At 47.7% G+C, this 16,945-nt stretch overlaps 1 protein-coding gene across 1 annotated transcript; it reads left to right on the forward strand.

The window, feature by feature from the left end:
* The first annotated feature begins 213 nt into the window (after positions 1–213).
* Positions 214–7,781, forward strand: LOC144142671 (uncharacterized). The gene is made up of 4 exons (XM_077674331.1): positions 214–380; positions 1,968–3,210; positions 4,937–5,220; positions 6,555–7,781. Exons 2-4 carry the CDS (start codon positions 1,979–1,981, stop codon positions 6,602–6,604), a joined length of 1,566 nt encoding a protein of 521 aa, XP_077530457.1. The 5' UTR covers positions 214–380; positions 1,968–1,978; the 3' UTR covers positions 6,605–7,781.
* Positions 7,782–16,945: the final 9,164 nt, after the last annotated feature.

The raw sequence follows: 16,945 nt of genomic DNA on the forward strand, positions 1-16,945 counted from the left end.
CGACGCACAATTCTGGCCACCCACAGTCATCGTTTGTCCCGCGTGTTGAAGTTTTACGCTGACCGGAAAATTATTTCGCGATATTCAGCAATATCCAGGCTGGACATTGAGCCTGCCTGAGCTGCCAGATTGCATTATCAGCGGCGCCGCCGTATGTTATCTCAAGAGTGAAGGCGAGACATTGAACAAGCGCACGCGTGTCTCCGCGCTGGTATCAAGGCGTTCCAGGTGAGTGGAACGTCGAGTGCATCTAATCGGCCTCGGAACAAAGCAATAAACTGACACGTCAACCCGATCAGAGCAGCAGCAGACATTGGCAGGTGTGCCGCGCTCGTGTGCGAAGTGCAGCGCCAACATTTGCGCTGACAGGACGAGCTGAGGTAAGTGCGCTCTCCTCGAATCATTCTTTGTGCCTTGATGCCTGTGGAGAGTACAATTCGGTAGTAAATGGGCCCTATTCGGACCGCTATTATAACTGGGGAAGAAAAAATAAGTTCGTGACTTCTGCAAGTTTCTTGCTAGTTCGCTAGCTCCTTTAAGCAATTAGGCCTAAATTTGACGAGCTGCTGCATTTGCCTCTTTGGATGTAAGGCCATTGAATAGTTTTTCCTCACGCTAGAAGCCTGCGTTAGTTTTTTTAAGTGGCTCTTGGCCTCTCACAGATATGTTTGTAACACGCAGAGCTGGGGTTTCATCAGTGGCAGGTCACAGGGCCCATTGGTCGAACTGTGATTTCGTGGCAGGAGATTTTGCGGAATGCGCAAATGCATGTCTAACAGCTTGTACTGGTGCGCGGCTAGCCGAGGCGTTTTTAGTTTTTTTTCGAACTTGGATAAAAAAATATTCGGACCATTGTACCTTACGCATATTACAACTTAAAGCCGCTACAGTTTGTGAACCCAAATAACGTCGCTAGACAGCGGGGAATTTCAAGCTTCTCTGTATCAGCCTCTGTCCTTCCCAAATTTTGTGCTGGATGGGACGTTATCGTGCATAGATGATAGGCGTCACTATTTTCCTAAGTTTTCCAACAAATGAATGAGAGTTTTGTATACGCTCTATTGGCTGCAGAGCTTACTGTCCTGAATTGTCAAATTTTCGAGAGAGCATGGAAAATATTTTTCAGCTAAATGGAGCCGGTTATCAATGTAGCGGCCTCGGATGTGACTTTCTTATTTCTGTTTACTTTCAGGCTGCTTTTTTCCGTGCAGTTGTTTTGTAGCACACTGTTTTGAGAGTGCCCCTGTGTGGTTATATTTTATTTACAACAGGCATGCCAGAAGTCCGTTTATACGTTCACACCGACGTATATTTAAATATCGTCAACCGAAGCAACGCACTGGTCGTATTTTGGGAACTTCAAACTGCAGAGAGGAATTGAGGCAAGGGAGAGCCCAAAGAAAGTTAACATTTGAAGAGAATTTGCACCTTCAGGCTCAACACTATGGTAACAACGATGCGAATGCCGTTACGTTTGTCCGAGCGCGCACCCCGACAGCGATAGAAAAACACAATATTAACCTACGATCTGTAGTACGCTCTCACCAAAACATTCGGTTTGTTCGCCACCAACCTAAAGCTTGGTTGTGTATGTGTTACCTGCATACGCTGGTGTTATGCGACCTGATGCGAGCATTATTAAAGAGTTGTTCAAGGAAGTACATGAAAAATATTGGAAACCATGCATGGTCTTCCACAATTTCCTTGCATTTCACAGAATGGTGTGAACTAAATGTGGTTCTGTGGGCTTTTTGAAGCAGCTAAAAGCACAATATTTCAAATTTTCCCATACCTCGTTAAACCCAAAGGCTGGATTGATATTTTATGAAACGGGGACTCTTCGGGAACGAAAAAAAGAACGTTCGAATTTCTGACATCTGTTTATGAATGAAAACGGAGTTCCGAAACCAGCTCAAAGAGTACTTATCGTGACTAAACCAGAAGAACGTTTTTCACAATTTTTACAGCACCTGCACAGATGACGGCGGTTGAAGAATGGTGGAAAAAGGAATGGCCAAACCTCAAAGAGCAGCCAGACTGCTCCGCTTCTTCGGACAGCTGCTGGATATGCGACGAGCTTGTAAAGTGGAATGTTGCTCTCACTAATTTCGCCATCCGCCTCTCCGAATCGTCGCTCGGAAAGATTTGCCTGACTATTGATGTGACGCTTCCTGCAACGAACCTCCAGCAACTTGAAGACACAGCCGCTATTACTGTGTGGTTACTAAAGAAGCATCGTTGTATCGAAACACTCCAAATTGGTCGGCTGAACAATCAGGACCAAGTGTCGATGCAGCAATGTCAAAGCGGGTCATTTGGAAACGTAACTGTACCCGAACCTGTTGCCGAGTTGAAGTCCAGTCTGCGTCACATCTCCATTGGAGGCCACGCCCCCGACAACTGGGCTTCTCTTCTCGACGCCATCGGCCCCATAGAAAACCTCGAAAGCCTAACGCTGTTACATATCCATGCCAGCCCTACCTCGGTTAAAACGTTAGCTGAGCTGTTGGCAGCCAATAGGGAATCTGTCAGGAAAGTTTATGTGGAGGGCTTCATGTGCAGTGACTACGGGGGCGGCGGCATTGCTGCGCTCATGGACGCCACCGCGAGATACCGAAACATCGAAGAAGATGAACATATCTCCGATGTGCTCATGGAAGGTATAGCAAAATGCCGAAAATTGACGGAGTTGATTTATCCTGGAGAATTAGGCGCAAAAGGGATACGAAGCCTTGACGACTTCCTGAGATCGAATAGGACATTGAGGATATTTTGGCTCCCGCCTAAGGAGAAAGCACAAATAGCATTCTGCAGCTTCATAAGCGAAAACAAAACACTAACCGAACTAGAATTGCCGTGTGAGGGCAGCGATGAAGGTTCTATCAATGACGTCCTGAGGGCTCTTCTAAACCACACTACTTTGAAACGCCTGACAATCCACGGCGGATTACAGAACTCGAATCCGCTACAGCTTAATGTACTGCTCTCAGAGAACCGAAGCCTTCACTCCCTCACAATTCGGGATGCCATCATCTATTTCGCCTTCGGAAAACTGATTGCCGAGGGACTATCAGAAAACAAGACGCTGGAGTGTCTGGACATTTCCGAATGCTATGTGGATTTTCAGTCAGTCCTGAGTTTATGCGACGCATTGACAACAAACATGTGCTCAGTGAAATTTGGCTGTTTGGAGCCACCGCCAATAAACAGGTAAGAAAGCTTTCGTGTGGATTTGCACATTTCGGTCAGCATGTGCTCAGCCAAGTACATGCTCAGCATGTACTTGGTGGTTGTGGTTTGCGACATTAAAGGAAAGGAAATGCTCTGGGGATATTTTGAGCTCGGCAGGGAGATCGCCTGCATACAACCCCGTGCGGGGTAAGGGGAGTAGAGTAGTAGAGGGGGAGTGATAGGATAAGGTAGAGAGAGAGAAAAAGGTATAAAGAGAGCTGTCAGTCCTAGAAAGCAGTCAGTCCGGGCATATCAGCCAATCACTGCACTCCGGGCTACAGCCGCTGCGTGAGGCAGGTTGTCTCCAGGTAATGGAGCAGATGGGCGAAGAATTCCCGTTGGGTTGCCGCAGGCCCCTTCACCATTACGCGTATTGCGTGATAGAATATCGTGCCATTTTAAAAACGTTGTTTCGTGCACAGTAATACATCGGTGGCCATGTATAATGTAAATCTCGAGGAAAACATGCTCGCGGTATATAAAGAAATATCGGCAAGTGCTTGCTGCGGAGCCATGCGGGCTCGTACTTTCATAAATAAAGGCACTAGTATCAGAATAGGTTGGTGCGTTAGCGTAGAATCGGCCTGTCATGAGTAATATCCTCGCGTTGAATGTTGTCATCTTTGCTTGGATACCAGGAAGTACCCGGAAATTCTCCCACTGCTTTGTTCTTTCACCGCGTAGAACAGGTCGTGACCGGCGAACCAGAATAACCCACTCGACCTGAACAGGTATAGGGCGATTCTGAAAGATACTAGACAGACGCTGGCCACCAAACTGCGCGAGAAAAACGTGTACGGACGTGTGCAACGGGAGTGGAGTGATTACAACGCTTCGGGCTTCGCTGCTTCGCTGCGTTTGTGACATTTCCTGTGTTGTGTGACATTTAAATGAGCTGTGTCAAAGTAGCGTAAAGTTTTCCAATGTCACAAACTGGGACTCGAAGAATAAACCATCTGCAGTAAGTCCTGTAACATTTTTAGTGACGGTAGTCTTCCTTGGGTTTGGCAAGCGGAAAAATTTTGTTTTAAAGTGAACCTTTTCCACTCATCCCAGTTCTTTCAGCAGTAATGACTCTGCAGTTCTTCAGCGCAATGCACAATATTTGCGCAGGGTTAATGTTGGAAGTGAAAGCTTGATTTGTTCGCAGTTTTGTTTTTAGAATTCAGCGCGACCACGCTCCAGCGCAATGAAACTATCCCATGGAAATGTATGTGGAGAAAAAATTTCGGCAATGAATTGCGGCAAGAATTTGGAATCCCGAAAAAGTATTTAGAGGGTGTTTTGTTACGTTCAAGGTCGACTCCTTGCTGAATACCAAACAGCGCTTCCCTGAGCCGGTTTATAGGGTTCCCGAAAGGTTGGGATTTTCAGAGACAAAGATGGGGATGATGTCTATGTCTGTCCCTAATGTCAGCGGGAAATTGTGCAGGTTTGCCTGCTGGACCGCTGACCCTGTGTGTTGACCAGTTCATGACCTACCTACCTGTTGGTCCCCAGGGAGTCACGTGATCCCAAATTACTAGTGAAGCACTGGTGACCTACACAAGGCTGACGAATAGTTCAAGTTGAAGCCATATTAGACGCATTCTAAGGCAGGAAACAGTCTAATTAAAACAGTTTACTGTTGATCTTTCGTCTACAAACCTGCAGCAGTTCCACTCTACTGGACATTGTGCTAAAAGGAACACCCTTTCTTTTTCAGACCAGCGAACGAGAACGACTCATTCTACCTGAACAGGTACTGGGCGACTCTGGAAAAAACTAGGCAGACGCTGGCCACCAAACTACGGGAGAAGAACTTGTACGGACGCGTGCAACTGGAGTGGAGTGACTACGACGCTTCGGGCCTCGCTGCATCTCTCCGTTTCCGAGCTATCGATTTGGAACTCGATATTGCTAAGCTGGACAAGAAAAATTGCGCGCTTGTGTGCAAGGCATTGTCTTCAAGCCTCCTGGTCCGCAGCCTGACACTTCGCCTTGCGATAGGCAAGTACGACTACGAGGACGACCTGTACTATGCACTCGCAGAAAATGTATCCCTGAAAAGCGTGAAGCTGATTCAGAATTGGGAAACTTCTATTATGGCGGCGAGGGTAGCGGGGGGTCTTCTGTTCAACACGACCGTGACTTGCCTAGGAATTGAATGCCGTAATATGCAACCGCACGGTGCAAGACATTTAAGAAATGTGATTGCAAAAAGTAGATCTCTGAATGAGATCGACATCTCAGTGATGTCCACACCAGTGAGCCCTGAATGCATTGATATTCTCTCTGAGGGAGTGGCTCAGAACCCCTTTATAACCTCCTTCACCATAAACAATGTCCAGAAGGATGCTGACCAGACAGCAATCCATGTCGCAATAATGAAAAACCGTGTGTGCCTTAACCGCGCTGTTCGATTTGTACTGCGGCGAAACACTGAGATGCTGTGTGCCGAAGCGTTCAAGCTTTTCGAAGCTCAGACATCCCTCATTGAGCGTGTTCAGGAAGAGTCAGGCAAGTCTTACCATGAAGCGAAAGTTCACGTCTTGTCAGCTACAGGTGGAGTAGACCGATGCGGTGTGAATCACTTCGAAAAGTTCATTCCGTGCGCAACAGGAGTCGTATACAAAGTACCCTTCACCTGCGGTTCTGTGTACATAGGTCAGACAAGCCAATGTGTAAACCAGAGGTTGAACCAACTCAAGCAGCCTGGAAACCTGAGACAGCATTCTTGCTTGCCGGGTTACATTAGGGATGATTGCAAGCCGCTATTTCAGAACACTGAAATCCTCGCTAGGCACCCGGATCAGCTGACTAGACAATATATTCACGATTATATTATCAGAAAAAATTGCGAGAGTGCATTTCCTTGAGTTTGCCAGGTACGTAGCAGTTGCGTCGATGGGGCACACAATTGAAGTGAAAGTATTTTAAAAGCAAAGCTGTTTACATATATTGCCCCGCACTCCAGCGTTACATGAAAAGAAAACCGCATAGAAAAAATGCCCAACGCGCGTGAGTGTGCGCTTCGTGAAACGCACGAGAGAGAGAGAGAGAGAGAGAGAGAGAGAGAGAGAGAGAGAGAGAGAGAGCAAACGTTATTGTCATCCGTTTTTAAACAAATTCACCGTGAGGAAATGTCGGGTGCCTTCGTCCCATCATGTAGTTTGTGACATGACTTCTTTTCTTCCCATTCTTCTGCCCTGTATCTATAGAGCCTTTTCTACTCACCCCTACCCATTCCCCCGCCGAGTAGCATGTCGGTGGTACGATTCCTGCAAAACTCTCTGCTTTCTCCTCTGATAAAGAGATTTCTCTCTTTCTCTTCGTCCCATCAGACGGCGGTCAGGAATCCGTGGTCCCCGGCGGCGTCCTCTGCCAGTTGTGAGACAACAGGTTGTATCTCGGGAGGACAGCTAAGCTATGCAGCTTGCCACTGCTCACTACTTCTTATATGTACAGTCGTTTATTGGGGAATTGGCCGACCATATGTTGTAGTGTGGCTGCTTCAATGTTGCACCACTTGCATCTGTCCGTGTACCTATCCGGATAGCTGCGGTGACACAGGGCGGGGTGAGGGCACGTATTTGATTGCAACCTGCGCCAAGCAACTCTTGGCCGATTGTTTAACCGCAGTGTGGGCAGCAGTAAGAGCACCATGCGTCGTCAATGCTTGCATCTGCGTTTGCGCCACGTGACCAGCTCACCGAATATACTAGGAAAGAATAACGAGCTCACGTGAGCGTGTGTATGCCTTGACAGGAGCGCCCGACTTCTGCCAGTTCGACTTTCGAGAAAACTCTGCCCAGCGCTCATCGCGTGATCTCGCGTGCTCTTCTACTCGCTGGTGCACGCTCGTTCGGGCGTGAAATGCTGAGCACAGACGCCGAGTTCGCGCTACAGGCGCCCAGCTTGCGAAGCCGGTTGCCGTGGGCTGTAGCGTGTGCTAACGCCGTCCAATTTTGGTGGGATGCGAAAGCCTGCGGACAAAACGATCCGTGCCTGAAAAACATGAAGAACTTTAGACGCCAAATTCGGAAATCTATTTGAGATGCAACAACTGGATCGGCGACGAAAGGGGAGGGGCCCCCGCTCTTCTGTTTTTCCAGCCTTGCACAGGTAGTGTAAGCTGCGTCTATTTTTTTTTCAGTGTCCGCGACGTGCAGTACTTGATATCTAAAGTTTCTCTGTACTTGTAATTTTTTTGGAACTTTATTCTGTGTTAACGCGTGCGCGGATACTGCGTATACATGTTTTCACATAAATTAAGTCGAGATCCGGCATTAGTGACTTTTGCTCCTACCAAACTGTACTTCCTGCTGGTGTTCTTGCGATGTGCAGGATTATCATGTTGGAATTCCTCAAAATCCATCTAAGCCATTTATTAAGGTCTCTGATGTCATAGTGCATTGATTGTACTCTATGGGCTGAGTGCTACGTGACTGTTCGCCATAAAAATAGCATGTATACTTCTTGCAAGATGCTTATAATCAGTGCTTCCGTGTATCTTTGAAAATAGATGTTTGAATGTTTGAAAATAAATAAACCGGTTTTGTCTTCATAAAGAGGCCCAGATGAGTTTTTGTTGCTTTTGAATAGCATATTGCAACCCTGAGTATTAAGATCCAAATAAATGGAACGTTGTAAAAATGAGGCCCCACTCAGATATAGAAAGGCCTAATGAAGGAGATGAGCGCAGTGTATGTATTATGGTGTCCACTTCACAGATTGTTTCTCAACCATGCCTTTACTCATCGATGACGGAACACATCCGCGTTACCCAAGTATCATTTCACTGCAGTCACTTTGACGGCTACGTAATACCGGACAGATGAAACTGCCTGAAAATTAGTCTTTTTCACATGGTGCTCTCACTTTCGTTTCAAAACGAAGTTGACAAGTGACCTAACCTAATCACGGCAATCACATTTTCAAACCGCAAAGATTGTCCGTGTCGCACGCATGCGCGCACACGCACATACGTGTGTGGATGTGCGCGACTATGCTCGTGTTTGTGATGCTTTAAACGTAACCTGGCAAGCCTGCGTGCTCTTGAAGTTAATATAAAAACCCGCACGCGGTTGGCCCGCCATTGTGTCATTCGTTAGCAAATTAGGTTTTGGAGGAAAGAGGCACGGCAGCCAGTCAAAGCATATTGAATCAGTGGAAGTTCAACATGTAAGTGATGACGGTTTTGATGGCAGCCTGGCAGAACAGAGGGGCAACATGCATTCTGATCCACAGGAATTCCCGTTTCAGATTTCCGCAGGGTTGAGGGCAGCCAGCTAGAGAAAGACGTGGTTTGCGGATACAAACTGGCGAAATCAGCGCGTAGAATAGTAAACCATGATTACTAGCTTAAGAGGACAGGGGCGCACCAATGAGATAGGAAAGGATGCAAAATAATCTTGAACTGATTTAATTCCATTCAACACGCAAACATCAGTACAGAAAGCACCCACTCAACACGTGCGCACTAGAAACTGGGGTTGGATCAAGGGCAATATTGCGATTACAGAAAAGAGAAAGAAAATCAAGGCGGGACTTATTTCTTCGATCCTGAAGGGAATAAATAGTATTAGCTAGACTTAGCTCTGTAGGGGACTTTGTTCGCAAAATGTAAGAATAGACAAAAGAAAAGGCCTTGCGTTGAGTCCTCCCAAGATTTTAATGTTTTATGAAGTTTCGGGGTTGCACACGAAACTCGCATATAACCAATTCGGCTTAATGAACGAAAAGTAAGTGAGAAGCTTAAGGTTTCACGGATAATTTCGTAGTTCCCATCTTAAAAGCACAGTTTGGGAAAGGCGGATGAGTAAATATTATCTAAGTGCAAGTTCCATGATAACTTAACTGCGAGTGTTTTCCAGAGTACTTATACCTCTCAACCTGTTAAAGTGAAGGCGATTTTAGATTATAATCGTGTTCACTGGGGTTTTTTTTTTGTTTCGCAGAAAAATTTACTCTTGTTTCAACATTGAGATCCATTCTTCATTCTACACACAACTTTTCGACTTGATGAATGTCGTTGTTGGGTTCATTCTGATTATTAATACCTGTCACCTTACGAAACAATACACATTTATCTGCAAACAATCAAATTTGAAAGTTAGGCTCCACAAGAGTTGATAAATAGTTAATATACAACGGAAAATCAATGGTACCAAAACAGCCGTTATGAAAGGATAGAGAGAAGAAATATGAATCAGGTGGGACTATGTCTGGCTATCACGACATATTTGAAAAGAGGCAGATTGTGTGGCCTCTCTCCACTCCACCCCGTTTCCGGGTACAAACATTACGAGCGGGGCAGGGGAATTGGCAATGCACTCTTCCTCCATGTACGCTCTTTGACCTAGTGCTTGGGTCCTTGCACACATGTTATCTGATTTACTTACAAGTTATCTGATGGACATAGAGCAGTAATTTTTTTTTTACTTTGCGTCCCCCTAATCTTGGTACTAGGTGTGTTGGGTGAGTACGTTCTGCAAGCATTTAAGATTAAAAAAAAAAAGGTTGAAAAAAGTGTTGCAGGGTCCCTTTAATATCTGGCTACAACGCAGAAGAATGGAGAGTTGGGCGAGTTGGTGTTGTAACATTGTGGTGAAACACGGGAGCCAGTTGTTAGTCAGCGCTCGTCCTGTCTAATTTCTTCTCCTTGTGAACTGCGGCTTGACGAGTTCACCAAGAAGAAATCAGGCCGGATGAGCGCTCACTAACAACGTGCCGCGCTGTTTCGTCACAATATGGCTCTAACATCTCCCTCATGGGTTGAGCCGCCCTACTCCTGCACCACGGTGTAAGAAAAAGATTCACACATCTCCATGAAGTCAATCATGACGAGTGGGCGAAGCATTGGGAATCGTTCTTACCGCAAATCACCCGTGGCAATGCCCACTTGCGCGTGTAAATGAGCGCCAACGCGTGTTTACAATATATACAATTCCAATCCAATCCAATCCGATACAATTCAATTTATTTGAATCCAATCCAAATCCAATTGAATCCAATCAAATGCTCCTCGCGCATGCGCAACACGGTGTATCTGGACGATAAGGCCCGGACAAAGCGAGGTCCTAAGGTGATTCGCCCCTAATAGTTTTTTTTTACGTTTTTATTTCTGCATTGTACAGGTTATAAACCTTGTGACAGAAATGGGGGAATTTGTGGTGGAGGGGGAGGGGGCCGCTGTCCACGTCCTCGAGGTGGGGTGGTTCCGAGGTCGGCTCTGCAAAGAAGCGTCCGGGTCCTCTCTCGTCCTTAAAATGTTTATGAAAAGCCCGCAAGAGCCGGAGTGCGTCCGATGGTCTAATGTGTGATGGTGGATCGATACAGTTCTGCAGGGTGCCAGGGCGGCGCCCGCCGAGAGACTGAATTGCAGTCTCCCGAACCGCGGTAATGGCAGGGCAATGCCACAGAAGATGTTCAGTCGTGCCTTTTTCGGGGCATAACGGGCACTGTGGGGTAACGTATGAGCGCGGGTTGATGAGGTGTAGCCGCGCTGGGGACAGGAGTTGGCCGGGCTCGGCGAAGAATTGCCACCTCTATCCTTCGAAGAGTGCAGTGCGGTCGCCGATATTTTTCCTCGGGGTTGGCAAAGTGCCGGAGAATGATTCGGCGATAGCATTGAGCAGGATGCCATGTCTCGGCCCTATCCATTAGAGGCGACGGTGGGTGTGCAGCATCGGCAGTGGCCGAAGAAGTGGACACGACAGCGCATCCAGGCAAAGGTGCGGAAAGAGCTGCAGTGCGAGCTGCCGGGTGTGCCTTTTCGTTCCCAGTAATTCCCTCATGCGCAGGAATCCATTTGATGACTATGTTGTAGCCTTCCTCCCGTAGGCGACGGGTTTCTATCCGAATTGTGTTAAGAACGGAGTAGTCCGCTCCCCCTGCACGGCAGGAGGCGTACGCTGCTTGCGAGTCGGTGTAAAAATAATAGGTGCGAGATGACGGATCCCGCCTTTCCACTTTCGAGTAATGGCAAGGCTAGCGATGAGCTCAAGATTGGTGACTGAGTGTTCCTCGGTCCAGTCAGAATCGTGGCAAGCTATTGCGGCGCCATTTTGGAACTGGGCGGCATCCGTGTTTAGGTGACGACACCCCGCCGTCGGATCATGTTCCGAGCTAACGGCGTCACCGAATGCGCAATTATGGAGGGCGCGGGTTCACAGGGGCCCAACCGAGCTGCGACCGCGGCTCGCCGCAGCGGTCGGTGCTGTGTAGCGCTGTTGTGCTGCGGCCGCTGTTAGCAGCGTGATGTGTTACACTGTGCTGTGGCGCTGAATGTTCAGGCAATGCGAAAGAAGTGCCTTGTTACAAACGGAAATTCTGCCTACAGAACATATAAAGAGCGAGCGGCACTCTTCGCATGCTCTTCCATTCAAAACGTCCTCAACATGTACACACTAATATACAGAACCACACTACACAACTATCTGCGCCACTTCCCTATAGGTAGACGCAGAATTGCAACGCTAACCAGTTCACGCATTATCAATTCCGCGACGATAACGTACCACCCTGCAATGATCTGGATCTGCTCCCTTTTTCAATCATTGTCCCATGCCTCGGAAATGCTCCCAAAATATTTTATGAAATATCCGCTCTCCACAGTAACATCAAACAGCTCATCCACGGCTGACCAAGACCACCATCTTCATTGACCCGTTACTTGCGTAACACTCATCTGTAGCCGATCTCCATTCCAGGGGAAGTTGACATGGACTACATAGGACTGTGTGGAACTAAGCCATCCAATCGTGACACTGAATATTACCGCCTCTATCTGAACCCTGCATTTGTGTATAAGTGCGGCCATGCTGCCCTTAAATACCACTTCCTTTCTGAACAAAAAGAAACTACAAGGAACCGGGACAAGCTAATAGTGTTACGTGTCAAAAAGCGTATACCGTTAACATGCTCAGTCACCATACTGCATCATTGCATCTGATCGCGAAGCTTTCCCAGTTGTTTTCAGGCATATTATGGCGGATGCTACCAGGCATTACCAATGTTTTAAGGGGGATGTGCCACAGTGTGAGCGTGAGGGATCTCAATATTTAAAAAATGGCTGGCGATTACGATACTCCCTAATGCGATATTTGGGCCCAGAAGCAGTGCGCTGAGGCAGCATTCCCTCGTGAGTTCTCTCCAAAAGCAGCGACGATGAGCCTCTGCGTCGGTGGCGCGAAGTGGGTCCCAGGAAGGGACCGCGAACTGTGTCTTAAGCGAACGAACTTCATTGACACGCGCACACCCCCCTCACGTTTTCACCAAGCGTCACGCCGTCGAGCGCCTCGTGCGGGCACAGCATACTGCCTTCTCTCCTCCCCAACGAACACTTTCGTAGAGCGCTATGTCGCGCCGCCATGGCAAATCGCCCTGCCCTCCTAATTTCGCGACGCTGTCCTCCTTTGCTTTCTTTCATCGTTCGCTTTTTCTTTCACTCACCGGTTCTGCCATCGCTCACTCGATTACGCCGACAACACGGTTCAGCACAGAGACGGCCTCCAAAGGACTGCGCCCAAAAATCATCCCTGAAATTCGTAATAGACTTAGAATAGATCACATAAAAACTGTTATCGGAATAAATTTCTAATGAACATTTGATACATTGTTTAAAAAATGTCCCTTTTATCACGCAGAAATGTAAGTGTGATTATCGTGTTGTTTGTGTTAAGAAATCATGTCTTTGAGGTAATGATGGTGACATAACTATAAGCTTTAGGGACGGAACAGCAGCGGACAGCTGTTCTGCTTACCCCACTGACGGATATTCTTTATACAGCAAAAATTGATATTACGTTGCATTTCTGAACGGAATAGCAGCTGTATGTAAAAACATTGATCTCAACAGCAGCGCTCCAAATCATAACGAAATGGAGTAGCAGGTACAGACACCATGATTGCTTCCCCATAGAACAAAAATACCTCTTAATATGCATACAAACAGTAAGCGTCACAACTGACATGCACTCAACTCCCAGTATACACCTACGGCGGGAAACGGCGTCATCAAAATAGCAGTGAGGGTCCGTTGTGTGGAACGACAAAGCACGGGAAAACAAGCAACGTTTCATCAAGCGAACATATAGTTGTCAAGACGATTAGACCACTCTGCCGCAGAACACAAGCAGCCCACGTGAGTACGTATCCATTAAGAGGAGGAGGAATAAACGTTTATTTCGCGAGCGCTGGTGCTGCTGTCACTGCACCCGCCCGGTGTGGGGCGTCCTTGGTCCGGGATACCCTGGCCTTGGCTGAAAGACCAGGCCCTCTTCACCAGTACGCGATGGGTCCCAGGGTCTGGACTTTTCAGGCAGGCCGCCCACTGCTCGTAAGAGGGTGAAGGGTTGCGGGGTAGGCCTGTGGTTTGTCCGTACTCCCGTATTTGGTGGTATTATAGCGTGCCGGGCAAGGGACAGACATTACAGGTTGCCGGGTGTATGGTGGGGTAGATCGCGGGAAGAACGATGCGATGAGGACAGGAGTTTATTTGTATTCTTCTCAGGCTGGTGGCTTCTTCTCTCGATAACGGTGGATGTGAAGCCGGGAATGTTCTTCTGCTTTGGCGATAGTCGGCCAGAATATCTGTATATTTTACGAGAGGTTCTGTTTTGGGAGCAGCATGCGATGTTTGTGCCTCGTAGATAATGGCCCAGTGTACAGTCATTGACAATTCAAATGCGAACCGCGGAGCGCATGGCCGAAGATACAGGTGCCGTCACCTGGCAGCGGCCGCAGAAAACGCACGGACATGCGCAGTTGAGATGACGGGAGCGAGGCTGCGTGTCCCACTGCGACATGTTGCCCTCTCCTCGCTCGCAGGCCTGTCTTGTCGCCATGCCGCATGAGCGCTGCAAGCATTGCAAGTACTATGCAAGAGGGCAAGTACTTGCAAGAGGGCAAGTACTTGCCCTCTCCTCGCTCGCAGGCAAGCCTGCGAGCGAGGAGAGGGCAAGTCTAGTTCTAGATCCGTCTAGTTGCCCGCAGGCAACTAGACGGATCTTGCGGCGAGACAGAGTCTCGGGCGTGGTTTCTAGAGCGGTTTGTGTACGCTCCAAGAATAGGAGAGTTAGACGAAGTTGAGAAGCTCAAGTGATTTGTGCGCACTTGGAGCTAGAGTCTAGCTGAAGTTTGAAGTTTTCTTTGGATTACTCATGTACCCAGTTTTCCTACTGTAAATAGCTGTATATAAACTCTCCGTTTCACTTAATCAACCCCAACGCCTCGAGTTCGTCAATTCGACCGCCATCTCCAAGACCTTCAACACCATCGCCCTGCCAGCCTCCTGCCAAATCAACCGGAGCCCGGGCGATTGGGTTCCTGATCGACACCGGACCTCGGGGAAACGAACTACACAACGATCTTTATTATCGGATTGAAGTTGATTGGATTAGATTAAATTGAATTATATCGGATTGGATTGGATTAGAATTGTATATACAGTAAACACGCGTTATCACTCATTTACATGCGTGAGTGGGCAATGCCACGGCTGATTCACGGTAAGAACAATCCCCAGTGCTTCGCCAGTGCAGGCTTCGCGCATGCGCTCTCCGTAGCTGGTTCCCTTCCTGGCTGCGTCACTCGCCGCGTGCGTGCGAGTGATGCGTGCTTGGCCATGGATGAGAGGGTTTCCGGGCCGTCTTCTACTCTCAGAGCCTTGCGCAAGAGGTGGAAGCTTCGAGCAGTCAGCGGAAAGCAGCGTCTCACCGCCCTTCGTATAACGCCGGGCGAGGTGCTACACTGGAGGAATGCCAACCGATGTGAGACTGAGACTGAGAAAGAGCGGAGACTGAGTCTCCGCAGACTGAGACTGAAACTGAGACTGAGTCGGAGATTGAGAAAGAGCGCACCGTTGGCCCCGGAAAAAAGCCAGAAATGGAATCACGGCCGTAGACGAAGGCAGGCTTTGGACGATTAGTATAATAATTACAACTGAATCAAAGGTTAAACAAGTGAATTCACGACTTAATCAGACTAAGCAAGCTTTCGCTTTGAATATCCAGGGTTACCTGAGCTGAGCCGCAGCCATTTCTTCATCTGAGCGCAAAGTTCTGGCTTTTAATAGGTACCTCAAGGTATATATTTATATAGTGAAATCATAGGTGAGCAGGTGTTTTCTCTACATTATTAAAACCACTACTGAACAGCCGGAACGAAAATACCATGAAGTGCAGTTCCCTTTACTTTTTAAAGTAACTAAATTAACCTGATTTCATTAAAGTGCGTTCTACACTGTTGTAAGCGTTTTCCAAATACTCCCATTTTCGACTAGCACCCTCAGATTCTTGGCTTCATATTAGCGCGCAAACTTCGAAGGGAAGGCCATGATGTGGTGAAGAGTGTAGCATCGACATGTTAAATCCAAGAAAACCAGCCGAAACTTCTTGAGATATTGGCTAGTGCAGTGTTTGCATTATCTGCACAGAAAACGTGCTGAACGCACGTTCACGCTACTCTTCCGAAAAGAGACAAGCATGTGTTTGAAAAATGAGCGTAATCTATACAATAGTCATAATCTGGCTAGTTGCCTCGTACTAATTTAGCGGCAAGTCAGCGCAAAACTTCGACACGACCCGCTGTGGTGACTCAGAGGCTAAGCCTGTTACTGCTGAGCCCAAGGACACGGGTTAGATTCTCGGCCGCGGTGGCCGCTTTTCTGATGGAAGCGAGAATCGTAAACGCGTGTGTGTGGATAATTCGGCGCAAGTTAAGGATCACCAGGGGGTCAAAAGTAAACCGCACCCACCGCGGTTGCTCAGTCGCTAAGGCGTTGTGCTGCTGAGCACGAGGTTGCGGGTTCGATTCCCGGCCGCGGCGGCCGCTTTTCCGATGGAGGCGAAAAGCAAAAACGCCCGTGTGTACGAGATTTCGGCGCACGTTAAAAATCCCCACGTGATCAAATTTAATCCGCAGCCCTCCAGTACGGCGCGCCTCATCTCCTGCGTTGCGTCGGCGCGTTAAACCCTACAATCAATCAATCAATCAATCAATCAATCAATCAATCAATCAATCAATCAATCAATCAATCAATCAATCAATCAATCAATCAATCAATCAATCAAAAGTAAACCGGAGCTCTCCACTTCGGCGTCCCTGAAAAAACTTCGGCGCTATAAAGTGCTTTATCTTTTTCCTTATTTCCATATTTGTGGTAGCGATTGCTCTGTTCGATTGTATACACAGACAGATGTACTGAGTTATAAGTTCTGTTCATTACCTGCTGACATTGCAATGCTACTGACCCAATGTGTTGGGAGCTGAGGACCTTCGTGAGGCTGTTTGCACCTTTAGTCGCGGACTCGTCTCGCCAAGACGAGAAATAAAGGTTTTTCAATTTAATTAAAATACTGTTGAAAATTTGATCCCGGGATAAACAAAAATAGTGGACGACTCAAAAAGCTGGCCACGCGCAGTCAGCGTTTGTGCCACGTGTAGAAATTTTGGGATGCCCCGTCAATAACAACAATAAAATGAACTGCTATAACTGCTTTGCCCTTCTGTCGCTGTGCTGCATTGACACTGTGCTGTTTTGTCGATGTGCTCTTCTGTCGCGTGCGCTTTTGACACCGTGCTCTTCTGTCGCGTGCTGTTTTGCCGCGTGAAACTTTGACATTGTGCTGTTACGTCAGTGCTTTTCTGTGGCATGACGTTTTGTCGCAGGCTGTTTTGACGCCGCCCCACCGTGGGTGTGAGCATAATCTGCATGCGTCAGGCCTTACTT

The sequence above is a fragment of the Haemaphysalis longicornis genome, unplaced genomic scaffold, assembly GCF_048455015.1.
Source record: "Haemaphysalis longicornis isolate Haplotype H1 unplaced genomic scaffold, Haemaphysalis longicornis Haplotype H1 scaffold_6, whole genome shotgun sequence".
NCBI classification, from domain to species: Eukaryota; Metazoa; Arthropoda; class Arachnida; order Ixodida; family Ixodidae; genus Haemaphysalis; species Haemaphysalis longicornis.